Genomic DNA, 24,025 nt, shown 5'->3' on the forward strand with positions numbered 1-24,025 from the left:
AGATACATTACTACATTTGATATCAAATCAAGTGTCCAATATTTGATCAGACTGACTGACTGACTGACTTACTAGTTGATGCACAACTTCACGAAGAATCAATCATAGAATGAGGCAATAGGAAATCTAAGAATGTGAGAACCAATAGCTACAAGAGAAGAGCATGCATCTCTGCGAGGTACCATAGCCACTATGTTTTGAAAGAAGATTTTTTTGCTTGGAAGTAATATCATCTCCGGAACAAAAGTATTAGCTTCAGCTATTACAACAGCATATTCCTGGTAACATTTTAGATTACAGAACAAAGTCTCTCGCGCAACCCTATGCTTCGTCAGCATGTATTCAAATCATAACCATCTTGTCAAAGCGGCGGTCATTGACTTCTCTCAACCCAGACAAAACTGCAAGTCTGTAACAATATGCAACCAAAAATATAATCAGCTAATATGTTCAATAACGTAGTACTCAGAGATTACTAGGGATTCATTGCCAGTATAGAATGAATTCTTCAAAATGCTACCATCTGATAGTTATGTTCGTTGTAGGGCTGACGTTTGCTAGATAGCTTTGGAGGCTTGTTGAATACCATAGGAGCTATATGCAGGACACACACACACATATCAACCGCTTGTTTATATTAATCTATGACTTTCTGGACATTTGACTTACTGGCAACAACTTTTGTTTATGAAAATGTTCTCAAGTCATATAAGATGTAATCACATTTATTGACAGAAACAGAAATGAATACATTTATTAACTTTAGTGTCTTTCTTTTAATATCTAGAATCCATATTGTGTCATATTATTCTATCCTTGTCCCAAATTCGTGTTTGTGCCTCTCAAGTGTCCCTTGAAGGAACAGTTATAAACTTAGTGGTCATTAAATGCAAACGTTATCAATATCAGTTTGATAAATGCAACAAACAAAACAAACAAAAAGGAATCTACTTCAGGCACCAGGAGAAGAACCAAGCCTCACCATTATTTTCAATAACAATAAGTTACCTGTTAGCATGCCATAGTTATCTGCACAAAGGTCTAGTTGGCATGCTCAGGTATAGATGGTTTGTCTTCTTTCAGTATGCAAAAGATTATTATGGATTAAAAATAACAGAGTAAAACAGATGCTAGGCGTCGACGCAAAAAGCAGCACAGTAGATGCACAAATATGGCTCCTATGGTAAAAGTTTAAAATAGTATCCTGGATGAACCACGAAATAATCTTAAAAATAGAATGAAGGTTTAAACCATAATCTAAAATTTTATACTTAACTCAGATTAAACAAGAAAGAACGAACTTGGATGTTGTGGAAATGAAACAAAGTTCATGTGAGAGACAGAAAGAATGGGGGAAAAACTAAAATCTGACTCTCTGGACTTGAACAAGGCCTGAGAAAAACCCAAATTGAACTATAACATTGACTAAACTAATGTAACAATGGACTTAATTCAAATTTTAGGTCTCGGCAAGGCATTGTCAGCAAATGCATCGACAAAGACCTTCATGTTTAGCTCTCAAATCCACTAGTCATACCAGTTAATGGAGCAACAAACTATTTAGAGAGTTTATCAATGCCTTTGAGTTGCACAAATGCTTGAACTTCTGCTGATAGACAGGCAGATTTTTTACCTAAATTAAGGAAGGATATGAGAACGAAATATGAGAGGATATGTGCAACACCATCCACTGCTCCAACACTGCAATTAACAGATTCAATAATAATACAACGCATATGATAAAGAGAGTATGTTCTTGAGCGACAGATGGGGAATACTACAATATCCTACCACAGATAGAAGTGGCCCTTGCTTGAACTTATTGTGGAAGGCAAATGCAAGTGGCTTTGGCTTTTCTCCTGGTCCTCTAATGAAGCCACTAGATTTAACAAGAAAATGATACATTAGTGAACATTAGAGCATATTATTACAGGTTTAAGAATGAAATATCATAAAAAGAGAAAAAGCATATTGCTGCAAAATGATAGTGCTAACACTAATGATGCTGAGACGAGAGGTGTCCTCTTAGTGTCATATATGGCAATCAGACCACTGTACATATCATCTCCATCTTTGTATGACAAAGCTAAGCGTTCTCCTGAAGCATCCCAGGTTACCTTCTCAATGCCTCTACTGAGAAATTACAAATAGAGCATCAACCAATAATGCATAACATGCTATAACTGCCATAACATACTCAAGATAACATGTATAGGAAAACATGAACTAGAAATATGCAAATTATATGTAACAGACAGTCATGATTCATTTGCTTTACTTTGCATCAATTTTCGCACGACATTATAGGCGAAGTCCACATCCTTGTAAAAAGTAATTTATTTATGCATCACGATATTAACCATTGTATTATGAGTAAAGTTCAACAGCCCATCACCTTATCAAGAGATGTAAAGGTTTAATGGGTTCGTCTTCTAAGGATTTAGTTTGCTATATTTTCATATTTCACAGGAACGATAACAATAGAAATTAAAACAAAGTCCCCTTTCTACAAACTTATATTACCAACTGCTGGTGATTGCAATTATCCTTCAAGGTTCTCCATATATCAACTCTCAAGCCCACTTTCACATGGATGGAACCTGTCTATTGTGGAGTACATGATAAATGTTGCAATTCGTATGGGATGTTAGTGCAGAGAAGCTACCATGTCGTGCTGCTGAATAGGGTCACACTGTCTAATACCTCAGAACGGCAGCAAAATGTCAACCCATCCGACCCTCATCTCTCCAGGAATCTTTCTACTCATTTCTGCACCATCATGTCATAACCCAATAAGTTTCCTAGAATCTTTTCCTCCCAAATTATTCCACTTTTGAGCAAATGATGTTATATGATACCAAAATGGCAGAAAGATATGATTATGAACCCAAACATCTGCATTTTCTTGAAAAATTTCCCACAAAATGTATTCCGTCACAGACACCCACATGAGTCAAAAATTCCAGCAGTTCCATTTCAAACATCATGGGCATTAGATACAAGGTTCACCAAATCCCAGCACTACGTAGGGCGCCAAGGTGTTAAATCAGGTTTGTCATATTGAGATGCATACGAAACAATAGAACTATCAACTCAAACCCCACATTTGACAAGTGTCAAAAATTCAAACAGAAACACGAACATGTCTAATAATTTGTTCAGGCCCGAGGCGAACATGATTTGAATCAAATGACTCATAACCAGATAATAGTATTAACCATGTAAACACACGATTCAACCCACTTATGAGATTGAAATGCATCATCAGTAATGCACTAACCTGAAAATGGCACAATAACACATTTAACTTGATTATTGCTGGGTTGATCAGGGTTAGTCATGTAATTTTCCTAAACACAAACCAAAAATATGTACTAATTGGATTAGAAATTTAGAACCAAGATGTTCATGGCCAAAGCACAAGAAAGCACAACTCGAATCCACTAAGGCACTAATTTCATGTCAGTTTCAAGTCAGTTCGCAATTCAGGACAAGAATTACTGCCTCTAATATTTTTCATGTTTCAATACCTGTAAAAAGCAATTACTTTAAAACTTCATGATACTCAGATAGCATCTCCAATCATGGGTTCCTAAAGTGCTGATGACATTATTTGATTGATACAATTAACTTGGGATAAATTGTACAAAGGAAAATTTGAGACAAGAACCAAGGGTTCTTAACTAAGTAGGACTGAAACTAAATGTGTAAAATGCAACTTTGGTAACATCGAAAGAAGAGGCAGCATTCATCAATTAGAGGTAGGTTCTATTAAGAATAAATTAAGTACCAATTAAGGTGGTTTGGTCATGTCTAAAGAAGATCTATAAAAAATTAAAAACATTGGTTAGGTGTAGTTAACAATTTAGTTAGCAATTAATTCATGCTGATTTATACTGATGGAGAAAGGAGAGACTAATCAAGAAAAAATATACTTTATCAGAAACATGAATTTGGTGGTTTCTAGTTTGATTATGGATGTTGCCATCTGTGGCCAAAAACACAAACAAACAAACATGCAGCCAGCACTAAATGAAACTTATAGATTACTTTGTAGTTTTGTATCCCTACAGCAAAAATTTTTGTCCATTAAATTCACCAATTCTTTCAAAAACTTGTTAGACCCTGATTTCTCATGTTGGAAGTACCATATAATTACATTTTGGCCAACTAGAAAGGAATTCTTTAACCTAATATCACCATCATTTTGATTCGATTCCATGACATAGGTTGGGCATGTTTATTTGGACATCCTCCAATTGTATCGTGCATGATGTTTCAATTTTTTAGGATAAATTATACCAAGTGGAGTAATGTAAAACCATGGTTTGCCTTACCGTCCCGACCAGTGTATTGACCGGCCATCGGTATGGTACATACCGACACATGATACGGTGGGGTGTACCGACAGACTGGTACGTACTACCCATATTGATCCACTGTTGGACCGGTATATACCGGCCGTATCGAGCGGAATAATGTGGTACAACAAACCTTGTGTAAAACATCTTTCATTTCGTTCCATTGTTCAATTACATTCAATGACCAATATTAAATGATTAATTATAATACTGAAATTACATTAAATGATTAACTATGATTCATATAAGTCTGGATAGATTTAGAAGCTTGCGAGATATAAAAGAATGACATACAATAAGGTGGTGAACTTTCATTACCTTCCAGTCAAAGAGACAATTTCTGGCAATTCCACTGGTACAAGGTGTGCATCTGAGGTCAAATGACACAGAAATAACAAGATAGTTATCAATCTGCTACATCTAAGATTATATCAGAAGATACTATAAATTACAACTGTGCTGATATAGATACTGGACAAGTAGCTTTCTATTGAAGGTTCCATATATTCATGATGATCAATATTTCTCAAATAAATAGGTAACAAAATGTGCATCAGGAATATAAAACTATTGAAGACAATAGTACAGTTATTGTAATTTATTTAACAAACAAAAGAGCTGCTCTGTCTAAAGCAAAAGATTTTATACTTCCCAATTTGAATTCTACAAAACATCTAAGTGCATATACCATGATATCTTTGTATAACTCAGTATATGCTAGCACAAGTACCTAAATTTCTATGATTAGCACTATTTTTTGAACTTACAATCACACAATATTGCATTACGTGAAAAGCATATTTAATCAGTTAGGTTATCCAAGAACTTCGGTGTCTAACACTATCACATATATCTGATGCTATTAGTGCTATTACACCTTTCTTATCTCCCTCTGACAGTGAAGTAGATGAAGTTGAACTATATTGTCCTATCAATTCCAATCTACACAAATATCAACTTTCAAATTAAGAGTTTTGAAGATGGTCATTTGCTTCCACTTTCACAGCTCCAACACACCAGTAAAATGAACATAATTTCACCTTCTTTTTCATTAGACTGTCCTGAAACAATAGCATTGTTGATGTCACAAACAAGTCAAAAACAAAGATAACTTTGAGGATCCAATTGGTAACACAGAAAGTGGACAAAGAATGAGAATGAGAATCACATTGTTGATGTTTAGAAAAAAAAATAGTCTTATCCCCATTATGATTATGAAACAGAATTGGTTTACCCTTAAAACAAAAATTTGGTATGTACCAATCCGACTCACCGCCGAGCCTGAGTCCTCATCGGCATGTCCCGACGTACCATATGTTGACACACCAGTATAGACCGGTACGTACCATACTGACAAATCTTCGAGATGGGTCTGATACCCGAAAGGGCGAACCTTGATATAAAGATAAAATCAGGGTTTTTCATTTCATATCAGACTAGACCAAACCAGACACATGGTACATGCTAGTCTGGGCATGATAAATTGATATAAAATAAGATAATTATATAAAGATAAAATCAAGGTTCTTCATTTTGTATCGGATCAAACTAGATGGGCGATACATAGCAGTACGAGTGTGGTAAATAGATAGGAGCACAACCCCCCTTTCAAGTGATCCAATCTAACCCATTAGAAAAATTTTAGAAAGAATTTAAAGCTTCAATTAGGGTTCACGAACATGAGCCCTTTTTTCGCAGGGGGCATGGAATTGCTCCTGAGCTGCTGCCTTCTGACACTGCCACCACCGCTGCTATACACCGAGGTACGCTTCCTCCTCTTCTTCTCTTCCTCTATCGCTTTCTCTTCTTCTTTCTTCCCCCACCGCTTCCTTGTCTTCCTTCTTCCCTTCCTCTTCTTTCATCGCCATCACTTCTTCCTTCCTCGCCCTCTTTCTTCCTTCCTCCTTCCTCTTCCTCTCTTCTTCCTTCCTCCTTCCTCTTCCTCTACTGTGCTTTCATCTTCTCCCTTATTTGTCATGTGTCGATACACCCGCACAGGCAGGTCCTTCAAGGACCGATATAGATATAGTACACGTGATATAATATTCCTTGGATAAAATAATGTAAGTATGAAATAATATTAAAGAAGGCATATAAAAAGGAGTACAACATATATTATATATATAATAAATACAAGAATTAATGATATAGAAAAAATATGATATATAAAACAAAAAACATAAAATATATCACATACATAAATTACATCTCAAGTTAGTCTATTTTATTAGTTGTTTAAAGTTTAAACTAGAGTTCATAAAACACATGTAAAAGGACTTGGTGATTTGATTCTAGTCCTACCTCACTGCTTCTAACCAACATTTCTTCGATCTAACTACTACTCATCATTACATGCAAAGTGCATGAAACATAGATAACAAGAAATATTCAAGACATCTAGTTTGATTGGTGACATGGAAACTTCTACGTAGTGTAGTTCTATCAAGATTTATATGTTCTATTAGACTAAAACTCATTTCTCACTGCTTCTAATGAATGATTGTCTTCCCACCAAAATGTTACAAAACAAGTGGAACATACTCAATGATTGACACATGGACTGCTCAGTTCCAGATGGTACATAGGAAGAGGCGGCGTACCAATCAAAGTGGCTGCATTTTTTTTTTTTTTGTAGCCAAGTGGTGGCTACAATTTGCAAGGTCCGCATCCAATCTAATAAAGATTGCAGTCTATGTGCTTTCACAAATGACAACATCAAATGGATATGAACATAATTGGTCAACATTCGATTTGATTCACATGGCGATCTACAAACCGGCTATTATATAGACACTTAGAGAAAGCTTGTATATGTGCACTACAATATGCGTTGTGATATGCCAATCTCAACAAGGAACTGGAGGAGCCAGAGATAGATTCTTTTGACCTCTAGTTCTATAACAAAGTTTATCAACCAATATTGGAATGGGTCGAGGCAACAAAAAACCTAGGGGATCATTTGCTTAATGAGGTAGGCGACTCCCACATCCATCTCGTTTCATCACTAAGGCTATATAAGAAAAGGAACATCCTAGTAGGAGGAACAACACCCTCAGTCAGAATGTGACGGTCGCACGTTGAGGAGTCAATCTCATAGGGTCTGTGGCACCAAACAACCACAAACGTCAGTCTAGCGTGTGAAGAGAAAGGGAAGGTAGTATCATCAACCAATTCAATAGAAAGAATTGTCGAGCAACAATTTCAGTCTAGTGATGAGACACCTCCCTCATATTCTGTGCTCCACATAGACAGTAGTGTCGTCGTATTGATTGTTCCATCTATTCCTCAGGGTGGGGCATGGATAGAGGGTCATCTACTTATGATAGGGCATGTATGAAGTAGCAGCACTTTACATATGCCACCCAAGATTCAGATCACGAAGCTCGAGGATCCATACATATTATTTATGAAAAGGGGAAGACAATCGATGACTTTAGGTAGTCAATGACTTTAGGTAGTCGATGACTTTAAGCACGTATGACAGAACCTTTATGATGATAATAACTCATCGTATTTGTAGCCTTTGTATTATACAAGATTTTATGGCCAATAGATTTACGATAATAGTTGGTCTTTTTTTTTTCCGAGTTTGATTGTTCTTATGTTACATACCAACAAGTTAATGATTATGAATTTATGATTTTTTGGCCATTTTATTGCCTTTTTCATACTGATCCGTCCCTAGACCAATACCACCGGCCAGCATGGTACAATGGTCCTTGCTTCTAACCAAGGTTTCTTTTAATTTTCTTATCGTCATCACAAGCAAGGTGAGACCTACAAGGAAGCTGGATGCCTCCTACTACACTCTAGGACAGATTGCTTAGATGCATTTTAAGGCATATATCAATGATGATCAGTCACATCAAACCTACACAATAACATCAATCATTCAATGTAAATGACTATGAGAATAATGAGTTAATACATTAACATATGATAATATCACTAATGTTTCTACTAGTTCATTAAGAAATCATAAACAAGGTGTAAGCAGGTTGATTATGATGAAAACATTCACAATAAATTGACAACAGATTGATTTTTTTGTTTTAACACTTCCTGGAGCATCCTTGCTAATAATGCTGCTCCATATGTGAGACCTGTTTAATGATAAAACATCTGTATGACAATTATTAATCAGCAGAAAGGTTCAAACACAATCAGTTAAGTTAATTATAAGAAAACTAGTTTCATCATTCATAGTTTCATACAACAGAAAACACAACCTATTGTGACTATGGCAGATTATACATGTTAGAAATAAGATAAGCTTCTAATTAAAACAAGATCACATACCCAATGAAGGAGGCCTTGATGCAAAGTGAATTGAACCTAAAGTTACTGATTCAGAGAATGAAATTAGTATCATCCGTCCTTCTGGATCCCATGTAGCTCCCTAAAGAATTTAACAACAAACAGAAAGATGCAAATCTTTTAGAGAAATAACCACAGTGACCAACAGAAGAGGGAGAAAAACAAACAGGAACAAAAACTATATTTCAAGATTAAAGTGACCATAATGCATAATCATACTGGATGACAACATTTACAATTCATACGCATTAAGGTTTTGCAACTTGACCATTGTATTCCAAGAGGGGGGAGAAACTATACAAGGGCAGTCAACAATTTTTTTTCATAGAACCCAACTGAGGACAATATTATTTTTGAATTACATACTGTGACATATCCGCTAGTTGAAGACCAAGGTTCTGATGTCCAAGTATTTGTCTCCCATAGGTAGAATGTACCATCGCTGCATAGAAAATTGAAATAAACTTTCAAATGAATGTCAACTAAGAACGAAACTTGTTTATATAATCAAACAAAAATTTAAGAAGGATAAAATTTGAGCATACAACTTAGCAGTTAGAAAATAGTCTCCACTCGGTGACCACTTCAGCATTGATATCGTGCCTAAACCTCGTCGAATAGGAGTTCCTAATCCTGTACATACAAAGTTTAGAAGCATTAGAAAACAAAAAAAAAACATTTATTATGAATTGATCTGACAACCTGATGCAAAGTTAAGACTGACACAAGTAAAGCACCTCATAGCTGATCTCTCAAGAGAATTCATTTTTATATAGCCAAAGATGTGAATTGTCTATGATATGGTAATTGTTATTTCTTTGGAATAGGAACAAAAACCAAATGAAAATCACAAGAATAATAGACTGGTTTCTGTCCACCAGGAGCAACCAAATGCAACAATTTCTAAGTGAAAACAAAAAGACAACAAATAAGAACACTGAATACCATATATATCATTTTGAAAGGGGCTATTACTGTAGACATATGTTGTTTTAGTACATATACAGGTTTAAGGATTAAGAAGCCACAACTGAAATCGTGCTTGACTCCTGAATAAAAGCTGCTCCTCCTCCCTCCTCTCCCCAGTGCCATTCCACCCCCTGCCCTCCCCAATGGAGAGCGTCTTTGACTTTAGATTCTTTTCCAAATCAGGTATAGTACAAACCCTCATTGGAGGTCCATGGTTTCTAAGGGGCCAAGCCCTATGTTTAATCCCATGGCAACCTTGATTCCAACCTCCCATACTAAAAATAACTTTCGCTCCCACTTACTTACACTTCCCAAGGCTTCCACTAGAGTTTATGCAACCAAACATTCTTGTTCAGCAAAATTGCTTAAACTTGATGACATCACTCTCAGGTACAAGAGGGGAAATCTGCTTATCTGTGTATCCTTCTAGACCTCTCAAAACCCAACTCTCAAGGCCTTCGGATTAGAGTGGATACCTCCTTCGAGTCAATAACCTATGAGAATCGTCCTGTATTAGCAAAAGATTATGATTGTGTAATCAATTACCATCCTAGGAAACCGAATGTAGTTGTTGTATGATTGTAGTCGATTGGGTTGCTATCAGTTGGGTGATTGTGGGTTGTTGTCAGTTGGGAGGGGAAAAGGGGGAGGAGGTTGTCGAGGAAGTTGGGGGTGACTGTAGCGAAGCGAAGGGAGAGAAGACACTGACCACGAGGGAGGAGAATTAACCTGCTAATGCAATGCCTTATCTAGATACCAGAAAGCATACTGATTTGACGACTGAACAAGCCCATGGAAGTATCAACTATCAATGACAACCAAATGAAAATGCTAACAAATAAATATTTTCCATAAGGAAATATTGGAGAAAGTTTTTTTACTCTACGTAAGAAGCAAGTCAAGATACAATGTCGAACAAAATTATTAAAAATTTGTCCCACTTTTTTTCCCTACAATGAAGCCACAAATATTCGAACATCCTTTTAAGAAATGTGTATTCACTTATGGTTAGCAATTTAAGGAAATAAAAGAAAAGATGTCACATCATGATAATAGCTTATAGTTGCTTATATACTAAGAAGCAGAATACTTTTAACAGATCAATCACTTGGCATAACAAGAAAGCAATCAATTAAGTGAGTCCAAATAAGAACAATATAAAAACATAACAAAAAAAAGATACTGAATAGGTTTACCTTGAGAAACATCCCATACCGTAAATGCTGAACTATCACCCGAAGAAGATGCCAAATATGTAATATAATGTCAAGAATAAACTGTTTAACAGAACAAATTATATCATACATACAAAGATTATATTGTTGGTAAAAGGTTCATTCAAAAATATTATATGACAACATCTACGAAGGGTTACAACATTAAATTGCATTGTGCATCGGAGAGCTTTTGGCCTTGAGAAATAAGTGCATTGAGGATGTTCTAGAATTGTCTGCAAAGTTTGAAAGAAGTGAAAAGGATATCTTCCATTGGGACTCCAAGAAAGTACATTTATTTGCTCATCATTGGGGCTTTGAAGAAAATCTACCAGGATCCATCGAATTCCAGAGCCTCTAGAAACACTACTCACAGAAGAGGTAACTCCAGATCTAACAGATGGTGCATTGCCTGGGAAAGAAGCAGACCAAATGCATATTCCACCCCTGAGAAGAGACATTTGTAGTAATTTAAATTCAAGATATTTACAGTGTAATGCAATATAATAATGTTAACAAGCACATAGCAACCATAATATTACTTGCATGCAACTGAGAGCATCTTGCCACTGTTTGGCCTCCATTCAAGTGTCTTGATGCCTCTTTGGAAATCACTAGTCAATATGCATGGATCTTTACTATCTGGTCACATGGAAGTTGATTTTCTCAAGGAAACATACTAAGTTTATATTTCCCATAAATAAAGAAGTTCAAAGGACTTACCTGAATCCTCATAATCCCTTATTGTTACTTGACTTGGCCCAGATACAAATGCTAAACAATGCTTATGTGGATGCCAACTTACTCTTTGGGTATCAACTTCTTCTAGTGCATTCAACTATAAAAACAATCGAAGAGGAAAGAGAACATTAGTATCAACCTTTAAAAGACCATCATCTTAGATCCAGTTCATAAAAGAACAAAATAGCCTTTTTAAGACAAAAGAAAAAAAACTAAAGTTGAAAGGTGAGGTCCACAAGGACAGATGTGTTTAGGAGGTTATATGATTGACATGCCTATGAGATACATGTAACGTTCACCATGTTTCATAGTGTAAAAGTTAATGTAAACTAGATTTATCACATGATATTTGAATATAGAAAAAAAATCACAAATCAGAATTAATCGTTCCTGATATAACATTATTGCTTTTCACTGTACAAACATCTTGAAATGCAATGAAAACTTCAAAGCAATCTAAAAAATTAAGAAAATAGGACAAGCAACTAAATGGACGACAGGCTTATGGAACAGCTAACTCTTCAACAGGTAAATACTAAGCTATCGAATGATAGTTTTAACTCAACTCTCAGCATATATCTATAGTTGTTTTTTCAAGGCATGAGCAATAATTAAATTGCAATAATCTTAAAATAGTGGAAAAACTTCCAAATCTTATGTACAAAGAGCAAACAGATCTAAGACTATTGTTTCTAAAGGCTCTATGAGTGAATATCTTGGCATTAAAGTAATGTAGATGGATAGATCTCTTCAGGAATGAATCTAGGATCAAAGTTAGATCGCTCAATCACTTATTTCTGCGAACCAAAGTCCTTTGTCCCAATATGGACATCTCCCAAGTCACGTGAACAAATATCAGCAGTTTATGGCAGGAAAGCGAGTGAAAGAGGAAGACAAAGAAATACAAAGAGTTAAAGTAAGAAAAAAAAAAAACTTGAGAAACAATCACTATTTGTATGTGTACGTACTTATAATGAAAATAATTCCAGTGAAATATAAGAACAACATATTTTTGTATGTGAGATAACAATCACAATTTGTAAAGAAAGGAAGAAGATAATTATTTCCCACGAAGCATTTGGAATGATCATAGCCTTGTTTATAAACTAATAACAAGACCGGAGAAACAAACTTACCTCATTTGGGTAGAAAATGCGCTTAATGGACTCAGAGATGCTCACTTTCAAACCAGCAAAACCCCTCGTCGGAACAGGAATGTTCAGTTCTTGTTCTGCAACTTGCTCTGTATCAGGCATCATAAGATCTGGTTGGAAAGCAATAGGACTGAACACCATTCCCTAGAAAGGCCAGTATCAATTAGAAAATTCAACCACAAAATGAACTTAACAATAAAATTCATCCCGCTCACAGTAAGATACAGACTGCGAAAAGTTAATACAATAATTTATTTTACCACGAGCTTATGATACGGTTAGACAAAACACGTAAACTATTTTTTACTTTCGTTTCATTCACATTACTAATCAACCAGTAGTTTAAGAAAAGCGAAAAAAACTAAGATTCACGAAAGATATATTTATTTCAAGAGTTTGTTTCAAAAGGAACTTACCAGAACTTTGCCATAAGTTTCTTTCGCCCGATCATCGAACAAGTTTTCAGCAGTAACTAAGAATAAGAAAAGGGGAGGGACCAGAAAACATTATTTTCTTACTCGAAGATAAGTTTCAAAATGCACATAGATTGAGATAAGAACAGAGATTAGTACTGAGATCGCGATTAATCTCGCAGATGGTCACCGCTCCGGCCTGCGGAAAGCTTGGCATTTTGCTTGCAAATAGAACAAGGGGGAAGATGAATAGATCTAGTAGATCTCTCGGTGCGACTTAGGGTTCGTTCTACGGCAAGACGTCAGCGGATGTGATTAACTGAGATGGGAGATGTGGTCTGAAGAAGGGGTAGTCCGAGTGCTCCTCACGCGCCGTCTCCCGGAGACAACGGTGAGTCCTGGCTACGGTCATCGATGTTCAGCAGCCACAGTAATAATACCCTATTTAAGTTTCATACGTATAATTAAAATTAAAATTAAATATGATATTTTAATTTAATTATTACTATCAGCATAACAAAAAAAATTAAATAAAATATACTAATTTCCTAAACAGAATGACAGAATTTTTTTTGTACCTAACGATTTTGATATATTTATTTATCTATTATATCTAACTAAAAAAACATACCTGTCTAAAATTTATATATATAAATATACTTATACGTCATCGCTCGCTCGTATCTATGTTGGTATAGACTTGTACGTATTTACTTTCTTGCTCAATTATTTGGGTAAGGTATTAATATTCTTATCAACAAAATAAAATATATAGTGAGTAATCATTCGATAAATATAAATATTTATAATTTTAAACATATATCATATCATATAAATAATATTTTAAAATTATACACATAAGACACTTAATAGTAAACATCTCATCTTATGATTTATTTAGCAAGTATATTCTTGCAACATAGTATATGTATAATAAAAAGATAAAAATAACTCAAAAATACTTATATGGATATATAGGATCGTAATATATTCATAGACTTCTATATCTCATATTAACACGTTATCGTAGTACATATGCACTCATACACTACCTGTCATAATATATATATATATATATATATATATATATATATATATATATATATATATATATATATATATATATATATATATATATATATATATATGTATTCTCACACTATAAGTCATAACATATACATGTACTTCTATAATGCACGTTGTAGTATATACATACATATGCACGTTGTAGTATATACATACATAGCACGTTTTAACGTATCCATATACTCACACATGTAATAGAAAATAAGTGTACTCTCACATATACATGTTATAGTAAATACATATATATATATATATAGCATGTTTTAATATATTTGTCAAGGTCCGCAATACCGTATCGTACCAGAGTTTCGACTTGGGCTCGGTACCGGTACGGTACGGTATACCGAGCAGTACACCCAGGTATACCGCTCGGTATATTTAGGCATGTCGTAGCACTGTAGCAGTGCTACATTGTTGCTACAGTGTCGAAACGGTAACAGATGGTCCGCGTACCGGAAGCCTGTCAGACCGGTACGTACCGCCCGTACCGGGCGGTACGGACCGGTACTGCAGACCATAATATTTGTACACTTCCACACCACCATACGAAGATGTTGATGTCACTACCATTTTGTTATGAACTTAATTGGAATTGTCTAAGTCGTGAGAAATCCTTGATTATTCATTCACAAAAGAGTCGATCTAGTTGAAACCTTGCTAAAGTCTCGAATGATCGATAAAAGAGCAAATTGATTTGTTCTAAGAACGAGTAATCGACAAGTCCCAACGTCTCGTAAATATGATAACTTTTCAAGCAATTCAGCAAATACTTATGTACGAGAGAAAAGAAATGAGAAACTATGGACTTTAGAAGGTAAACGAATAATCGTAAGTCTATAAATGATTGCTCATTATGTGTCGGATATATTGGCAAGTCTCTATAGGCTTAACATATGAACTTGTAAATCTAATCAAAGCTCAACACTATCCCAAACTCCCACCCAGTCTTGTGCTACCTGAGTAGTTCTAAGATACTGAGATAACGGATGTTTTACTCGCTTTATAACATGTAGAAAATAGACTATGGCATATAAAAACTAAGTCATTCTGGGATAATTTTGCCTATTCTATTGAACGATCACTCTGTAGCCCTATAAACTATTACTACTTACAATTTTTAAGTAAAAGCATATAAAAATAAGGTAAAACACGCTACCAAACGTATGTATAAGTAAACAAAAGTGATAAACGATCTGTTAAAAAATATGTTGTAGATGCAAAATGATCATTCATGATATTCTCCGCCACTTAAACTATTAACACCCTCGCCAACGTTTGCTAGTAAGCTCTAATGATTGCCTCTTCGTGTTGTAGGGTGTTTTATGACTTTTTGTCTAAGGAAGCCTTCACCAATTCACCAAGCACTTGATCTGCTCTACTCTGTTGGGTAGCTTTGTCTTGTGATCCGTTAAAATAGCTTCAACTCACTTTTTATTTGAGGTTCTGGTAGGGGATAGTTGAGTTAAAACATTTCGAGAAACATCTTACGAATCTGAATGGTAGTCTTTCAAATTGCTCACGTGAAAGACAGTATAAATTTTAAGCAACGTTGACAATTACAACTTATAAGAGATATTGCCCACCCTATTGATAATTGGGAATGATCAATTCATACTTGTGTATCAATCTCTTATGCATTTTATGCCTAAAGAACTTGAGTGATGCTGGTTGGAGCTTCACCAGCATCAAGTTGCTGACTTAAAACTCTTGTAATTGTTTGTCCACTCTTTTACCTTTTTGATCGTCTTCTCTAAGTAAGCCAAGTCAATATCTATGTTTCAGTATCTTTTCTTCGCAAAATGATATATTGACAAGCTACTCTCGGTATAATCGATTGTTAAGGCACGAGGAGTTGACAACTACTATCTCATGATGATCTCAAATGGCCTCTTGTTGGATGTAGAGTTTCGCCACAAGTTATAGAAGAATTAGGTTATATCCAACAATTTCACTCAATCTCGTTGATCGACACTCACATGGTATTGAAAATATTGCTTAAGGAGTAAATTTATTATTTCAATTTGACCATATGTTTACGGGTGAAGAGTTGTGGAAAAGTATAATTTAGATTCAATCAATTTGAATAACTCGGTTTAGAATCATCCTTGTCTCAACTATTGATGATATTATGTAGGATTCTTCAATACTTTATCACATTCTTCATCATCGACTTAACTGCTTCTTTCGCTGAGCAATGTAAGGGTGCAATAATATATATTGTATATTTTAAAAATCGATTGATCATCACGAGTATCGATCTAAATCCTTTTTACAATCGATGAGCTTAAAGAGTTTAAAGTGAAGGGTAAGATATTTAATATCCTCTTGTTAGTTCAGAGTGCGTGAACTTTTTAATTTTATCATTTTACAGTGAAAGATTGATACGATTCTTTTTTTTTTCCTTCACGTTGAATAGTTATTCTATGTAAATCTTATCTCATGATTTTTTAAATATTCTATCATTAATTTGATTAGCCTAAACTGTTAAAGTATTTATAATATTTTGATATTAAATTATATTTTATTTAATTCATATAAAAAGTGATGTTTATCGGTTTTACACTCCAACAATAATAAGCCTAACCAATAAATAAATAAATAAAAGTAAAAATCAACTGTTTCGCAGTTTCCTCCCTTTTCTTCTGCTTCTTGACTTCGGCATTATCAAGTCCATGGTCCATCCTCGCAAAAATCAACGGTTCAGTTTATTTTGACCAATGGATCTCGTGCCGACGGCTCAGATGCTTCGAACCATGAAAGAGGCGGAGGCGGAGGCGGAGGTGGAGGCAAGGGGAGGGCCACCGGTCGCCGCTGCTATTCTTTTTTTTTTTTTTTCTTTCTTTCTTTCTTATTATTCTCTATTGCCGCTTTTGGTTCCTCCTCCTCCTCCTCTTCGGCGGATCCATCCCCCTTGTAATGAGGGTGGGAGAGATCGAAGCCGGATCTGATCTCTCGAGTTCCTGCTGGAATTCGCCGCCGCCTCTCGGAACCAAGCTTCGGATCCAGCTCTTCTCTTCACATCCGTGAACCCGGAAGAACCTTAAAATCATCTTGCTCCAGCGGTTCCGAGGGCTTGCATTCGGCCCCCTTCTTCCGACTGCGTTCCCTGGTGGAGATCTCGAGTCGGTTCACTCTCGTTAGCACAGCTTGACGTAAGATTGGTCTTGTTTTTGTGTTTGTGTTTGTGTTGGCAATTATGGTTTCTGCTGCTCGATCTTGGTTCTGAATCGTATCCCGTAGGCTTCTGTTAGTTTGTTCGCCACTGTGTTTTTCTCATTCATAGTCTCCACGTCTCATCTTAGGGTTTCAGGGAGGAGTAGTAGTTTTCTAGATCAATCGCATCTAATAATGTCAGTTTCCTATTTCATTTCCACCAAGAATTATCGTCGTTGATGTGTCGAATCTTTCCACATTCAAGTCCTCAAGTGGCATCGGTATTTTAGATTCCGTGCATGCCAGTCTTGTCGCCCAACTCCCGCAGCAAGAGCTTGATCTAAGCGCCTCCACTATTTTGGCACCATGTGGAAGCAGTTCCTGAGTAAATTACCTCACAAGTCTTTCCAATCCGATGCTTCTTTGGATCTCACTAATCTCCCGCCCGGCAACAACGGGACGGGTTCCGTGAATGGGAACTCAATCCATCGGACGAGCAGTGACAATGTGGTTTCCTCCCGATCTACCACTATGAAGCGGACTGCTTCTGCTATCTTCCCATCGAGTGTTGTCACTAGCGCCGAACCTCTACTGTTATTCAAAGATGTCCCTAATGCGGAAAAGCAGAACCTTTTCGTTAGTAAATTAAACTTCTGCTGCCTTGTCTTCGATTTCTCTGATCCAAACAAGAACTCCACTGAGAAGGATATGAAGCGGCAGGTGCTGTTAGATCTCATTGGTTATGTTGATGCTGGGACTTCTCGGTTCACTGAACCTGTCATTTCTGCTAGCTGTAAAATGATCGCCATTAACTTGTTTAGGGCCTTCCCTCCAAACACGCGATCCGGTAATGGTGGTGGGGAGGCTGAAGAGGAAGTGCCAGTGTACGATCCTGCTTGGACCCATCTGCAACTTGTCTATGATTTACTTCAAAAGTTTATAGAGTCCTCATACCTTGATAGTAAAATAGGAAAGAAATATATAGATCATTCATTTGTCATGAGACTGCTTGACCTCTTTGATTCCGAGGATCCCAGAGAGAGGGATTGTTTGAAAACAATATTGCATAGGATCTATGGAAAATTTATGGTGCATCGCCCTTTCATCCGAAAAGCAGTGAGCAACATATTCTACCGTTTTGTGTTTGAGACAGACCGCCATAATGGGATTGTGGAGATTTTAGAAGTTTTTGGCAGTGTGATCAGTGGATTTGCACAGCCTCTTAAGGAGGAGCACAAATTATTGTTGTGGAGGGTCCTGATGCCTCTGCACAAACCAAAAACATTAGGCGTTTATCAACAACAGCTAACTTACTGTGTCACACAGTTCATAGAGAAAGAGCCTAAGCTGGCAAGTTCAGTAATTAAAGGGTTGTTGAGATATTGGCCAGTCACAAGTACTCAAAAGGAAGTTATGTTTCTGAGTGAGTTGGAGGAAATCTTGGAGGCTACTAACATGGCAGAACTCCAAGGCTGCATGATCCCGTTGTTTCGGAGGATTGGTTTCTGCATCAACAGCTCCCACTTCCAGGTAATAATGATTGTTTCTATCTAGGCCTCCTTTATTGTCCATGGTAGCCTTTTTGGGTTTGCTTCCTAATTGCACAAGCTTAAAGTACAATTTTGAAAGCTTGATATTTTATCTGTAAGTTCTCATGTATTTTCTCTGCTCCAAAAGAATTTCTTAGGGTCCACTCCATCTTGTTAGGGTTAATAAATTAATTAATTAATCTTGTAGAATTTTGTTGAATTTCTGGCAGAGCATGCAATCTTCACTTATGGTTACCATATCGTTGACGATGATAATGATGATTATATTTTGTTGGGTTTTCCTTTTGTTTCTTGGCTAAAAAGAAGATATCATTGTGCTGTCTGGATATGTGCATGTTCATTCGGCTCATCATCTCTGAATCATGATGTGAACTTTCTGGGGTAATTTGAAAGATCTGTTGGTTTTTGGTTGACATTACAGTCTTGTGACTCTTGTCAGTCACCTTTTTTTCTTTTGCTTATTGTAGTAAAATTCTGCAAACAAGCGCCACCCCTTGCATGTTCCTCTGAATGCTCTTAGTTATGGATTAAGTCAAGCTTCTGATGCTCTGGCTAATTTGTATGTTCTTGAAACATGGAAGTTATTTTTCAGTGGTGATGTATGTGGGGCTTCTAATGGCATACTGAAAGTTAATGGTGTTACACTCGCCATTTGATGATCAAGGACCAAAGATTATTGGGATTACTTGTTTTCTGTGTGGACCTTCTTTGATCGCTGCTCAAGTGTGACACATAATCATGGATATGAGTTAGAACTATGAAACTAGTAGACCCATGTTCATTCAAGTTCCAAAAAGAAAGAGAATATTTTATGCGTGTAGCACTTTATAGTCATTCTAAGAGAAATCATGTCAATCGCAGGCCTCATAGTCTTTTCTTTATTTAGGTTATAGGTTGGACTTGGTTCCTTTGCTCAATGGTGGGAAAATGATCCATGTTTTTGACCCCAAATAGTTGGCCAATTAAGCTTGTTGTCAGTTGTTGTTGTGTAGAGCAGTTTCAAGACTGGATTAAGACAAGACTGACAAGCACAATGCAGCAGTTACAATATTCAAAGAAATAGCACCAAATGTCTCTTTTTTTCCAGTAAGAGCAGAGATTTTCTCAAACTTTTTGTGTGTTTGTTCTATTAACTAAAATATGTGATTTGATTTTGTGTATTCAATCATATAGTGGTTAAGATCATTTTAGTTAGTTATTCGTCTGAAAATTCTTGGAAAGAACCTATATTTCACACCTAAAGGTTCAGCCGAAAGTAATTGCATATTCAATGTGAGATTAGTTCATACAAATGTGTGGTATGGGGGATCAATGTAAATAGGTATACCCTTGCAAGGAAAGAAATTATTTTGATGGCTTGAGCATTTGAAACGTAAGTTGTAAAAAGGCAACTCTACGATGAAATTGAGGTTTATATTTTCACATTTCTCTATATACCTAAATTTATGCAAATCCTAGTTTATAATTCTTCCTTATCATTTCTTTTAGATCGTTGTGTCAGCTAGAGTTGTATCATGCCTTTTGTTCTTTGTTTCCCCCATTATCATGTTCTCCTTTTCTTGTTTGTTTTGCTTGGATATTTAATAGTATTCTCTTTAAGAATATGCTAACGCTATGTTGCAAAGCAGTTTCTAGTGGCCTCTATGATAAATCTGTATTATTAACAGCAAGGGTTCTTCAATGGTTTACTCGATCAAATATTTCCAGTTTGTTTTTCTTCTATGTGATTACCTAATTTGTATGTAGATTTGGATATAGATGAGCATAGTAATTTATTATTTCCATTTTTGTGGTTAGCAAACAATAAATAATGCATTATAATAATTGTTATTACCATTTGAATCGTGTGTAAGTTTTAAGTGCTGAGGCCTCATCAATGGGTGTTATCTTATTGTACATCAATGAGGAGTGATGTATATGTAGCTACCCTTTCTATCAGACAAAGTGGTTCTCGAATATGACTCTATTTGTCTTGATCTGATCCTGGCACTGAAATTCATTACTTTTCTTGCAGCTACCTTTATTCTTATTTTTATTTTTTTTCCATCGTCAATAATTTGAAGAGATGTTAAATGGTTTTCAGGTTGCAGAGAGGGCCCTGTTCTTGTGGAATAATAATCATGTGATTAATCTGATGGCACAAAACCGGCAAGAAATCATGCCTCTCGTTTTGCCAGCTTTAGAGAGGAACCTCCAGAGTCACTGGAATCAAACAGTTCTGAATTTAACACAATATGTGAAGAAAATGTTCTCTGAAATGGACGAAGAGCTAGTTTTGGCTTGCAAAAAGAAATTTGAGGAGAAGGAAAAGAAGCAAAAGACAATAGAGGAGAAACGGAGATTGATCTGGGAGCATATGGAGACTAGCACTGCCTTCCATCCGGTAACTAGAAACAGAACAGTCTTGGTGGTACCTGTAATTGCTCCACCAATTGCTGCTGCTCTTACGTAGTTGAAGGATCAGAAATGGTTTGGGGAAAATGAGAAGGAATAGGTTGAAAGGTGTTCATTCTGCCCAAGTATTTCTCTCTCTCTCTCTCTCTCTCTCTCTCTCTCTCTCTCTCTCTCTCTCTCCCTGTGTCATCTCCTCTAATTACTGTGCTAGAAGTTGTTGCTGTGTGAAGGCAATGCTTGCGAGAGTAATCTCAAGCATTTTGGGCACATATGCTAGTTATTATGAGCATGGGCCAATTTCCTTATCCCTCGCTTGCTCACTTTTGGTTGTCTTATCACAGTTTTGGAAATATTTCTCAATGTTCTTTGCTAACCCATCAGCATGTGATGCATGCTTTTGTGGAACACTTTTGATGATAGGTGTAACACCTTTTTATCAGTCAAAAACTAGATTGTTACATTACTATTAACTTGTGCCTGGGTATTTTACATAATGTTTTGGTTTCAAACAAGTTATTGGGTTATGATAATTGGTATGAGGGCTTATAATATCTGAGTTGAAGTGGAAAAAGAGCCAGCCAAACACAGTGTTGCACATGAGTGCCTGGCTCTTGCTAATAAATCATCTGCACCAGTCCAATCCTCGTCTTTTCTTTCCAGAAACTGCATCAACCAATACAACAGTACGTATTCTTTGAGCAACACTGTAGCTCAGGCCAACCACAGCTCGGCAAATTTGACCTTGGATACACTCTCCAGCACCTCAAATGGAGTGATGTCCCCGACCACGACCACCTTCTTGTTTTCCAAGTCCACTTTAAAGGAGCTCACTCCTACAGAAACAGAGTCGATCGAGTGAGGCAGATCATGGTGATTCAGCGCTTCCTTTTTCTTCTCTTACATGATGCCGACTAAATTTCGCACCGTCATTGCCAGTGAAATTAGTACAGATATGAACCGAATGAAAGTTTGCTCCGACAACAACTACACGTTCGTACTTGGTGACTCGGAAAGAGCTAATGCTTCTTAGCATGCGATGATGGGAAGTCAGTCCCCGATGACAAGCCTGCTAATTTTTCGGAAGATTTATGCATATCGATGGAATTGCAGTCAGAGGCATAACTATAGAATAGCAAGTCGAGTAGAAATCATAAAGACGGTATATGGTGTGACATGCTGGTGTGTATTTGAATAGTTTTCGTCTCTGAACCATAGAAAAGACTGTGTTGAAAGGGTATTCGTTCGATCTGAGAACTGTATGTTTGGAGCAAGACACATTATTTTTTTTGCTTATTTTTCCTGACGTTAATGAACATAAACGATGAGCAAACTGCAAAATTCATCTATACCTTCCATCTTCGAGATGTGCTTTTCAATTTTTCTTGCGCAACCATTGCAGTGCATCGACACCTTCAGAGCTACAGTCTGCAGAATTCACACAATATATGGATACAGCAATATGCCAGATTTCAGAACAACCGAGTTCAGCCATTAAACAACCCAAGGAAATCTCATTAGAATATGGAGGTAAGAATGCTTCAAGGACTACCTTGGGCTCCAGATGAAAAGCCAGTGTCTTGGCACCATCAAGAACATCTTTGATCTTTAGCACCTGTTCCACATGGCTTTCTATGAGAGACTTCCTCTCGAGGCCATCCTCTTCTTCCTGTGTCTTCACGCAAACACATGAGTTCGGAGAGACTGCAAGAGAGAAACAATCCATTATTATCTTCCATCCTGATCTCCCCGTTCGGCCGGAGCTACAACCACCGCAACTCCCAAGGAGCTTGGAAGAACCAGCTGAAAATTTCAAAGCATCAACCATGCTGAATTCACTCGCTGCCGAGTAACCTTGGGAGATCTGGACTTATAACGAAGCTAGCCAAGTGTAGCCTCGCTTGATCCATGTACCAAAACTTCAACATTAATTGTTAAATCAGACTGGTCCAGTTACCCAGAAGATAGATTTGGTTACCTCTGGTTGGTCATCGCCAGTTGACCAGCTCAGTGCGACAGGACGTTGAAGTCAAAATTTTGGTCGTTGCAACCCCCAGGTGACCAATGCCTGAAAGGACGACCGGCAGACCGAGAAAAATCGACAAGCTTTTACCCGAAGTGATGTGGGAAACTCTTGTCGAAATACTTATTTATAGGTGGGTTAGATGAGGATGGATGCTTAAGGTGGGAAAACCAAGGTCAGAGTAGCTCATTGCAAATGGTACGTTCTCGTAGGAATGATTGCATGCGAGCTTTGACTTGCCGCATCAGTAAAAATTGTTCTGACAGACCGACCATATGTCACTCCGGATTGACGAGAACCATCGTTAAGCAGGCGCACTGCAGGCCTGCGTAGCCTGATGATGGGTTGCTTCATGTCCGCAATGCTGCTAAGCCTGTTTGTTGTCCTCTCCTGCTCGGGTCTCTCGCCGGTTCCGGCGTTGCGTATCTGAAACTATTACTGCATTCATCATAGATGCGCATAGTACGTTGAATGATCCAGGGTTCTTCGACTTTCTGTGTCACCATAGCTCAAACATGAGACCTCCACCTGCCTGCTGCAAAACCGTCTTTACACAGCTCCAAAATCACAACTGCAGCAGGCAGTGAGAGGAATCATTGGTTGATAAGGGCCGTCAGTATACGCGGAATTAGCAGACCAACAAAAAGGCCCGG

General features: G+C 36.9%; 3 protein-coding genes across 4 annotated transcripts; 1 reads left to right on the forward strand and 2 right to left on the reverse strand.

The window, feature by feature from the left end:
* Positions 1 to 195: 195 nt before the first annotated feature.
* On the reverse strand, positions 196 to 13,584 carry LOC103996216 (aladin). Of its 2 annotated transcripts, XR_010476189.1 has the most exons (16): positions 13,329 to 13,584; positions 13,173 to 13,228; positions 12,739 to 12,900; positions 11,585 to 11,699; positions 11,404 to 11,503; positions 11,125 to 11,308; positions 10,844 to 10,898; positions 9,224 to 9,311; positions 9,045 to 9,120; positions 8,661 to 8,760; positions 4,680 to 4,731; positions 1,996 to 2,133; positions 1,792 to 1,879; positions 1,634 to 1,701; positions 521 to 594; positions 196 to 409 (listed from the first exon to the last, which is right to left on the reverse strand). XR_010476189.1 is itself a non-coding variant. In XM_065080381.1 (15 exons), exons 1-14 carry the CDS (start codon positions 13,384 to 13,386, stop codon positions 1,639 to 1,641), a joined length of 1,335 nt encoding a protein of 444 aa, XP_064936453.1. In that variant the 5' UTR covers positions 13,387 to 13,584; the 3' UTR covers positions 196 to 409; positions 1,634 to 1,638. The 2 variants fall into 2 exon arrangements, 1 of the variants encoding a protein (XP_064936453.1); XM_065080381.1 differs by lacking the exon at positions 521 to 594.
* Positions 13,585 to 17,028: 3,444 nt separating this feature from the next.
* Positions 17,029 to 21,815, forward strand: LOC103996214 (serine/threonine protein phosphatase 2A 57 kDa regulatory subunit B' kappa isoform-like). Its single transcript, XM_009417080.3, has 2 exons — positions 17,029 to 18,938; positions 21,042 to 21,815. The coding sequence occupies exons 1-2, from the start codon at positions 17,775 to 17,777 to the stop codon at positions 21,408 to 21,410; spliced, it is 1,533 nt and encodes a 510-aa protein (XP_009415355.2). The 5' UTR covers positions 17,029 to 17,774; the 3' UTR covers positions 21,411 to 21,815.
* A 121-nt stretch (positions 21,816 to 21,936) lies between these two features.
* On the reverse strand, positions 21,937 to 23,202 carry LOC103996213 (heavy metal-associated isoprenylated plant protein 35). Its single transcript, XM_009417079.3, has 3 exons — positions 22,902 to 23,202; positions 22,702 to 22,777; positions 21,937 to 22,185 (listed from the first exon to the last, which is right to left on the reverse strand). Exons 1-3 carry the CDS (start codon positions 23,175 to 23,177, stop codon positions 22,064 to 22,066), a joined length of 474 nt encoding a protein of 157 aa, XP_009415354.2. The 5' UTR covers positions 23,178 to 23,202; the 3' UTR covers positions 21,937 to 22,063.
* Positions 23,203 to 24,025: the final 823 nt, after the last annotated feature.

Source organism: Musa acuminata, chromosome BXJ1-8 (assembly GCF_036884655.1).
Source record: "Musa acuminata AAA Group cultivar baxijiao chromosome BXJ1-8, Cavendish_Baxijiao_AAA, whole genome shotgun sequence".
NCBI classification, from domain to species: Eukaryota; Viridiplantae; Streptophyta; class Magnoliopsida; order Zingiberales; family Musaceae; genus Musa; species Musa acuminata.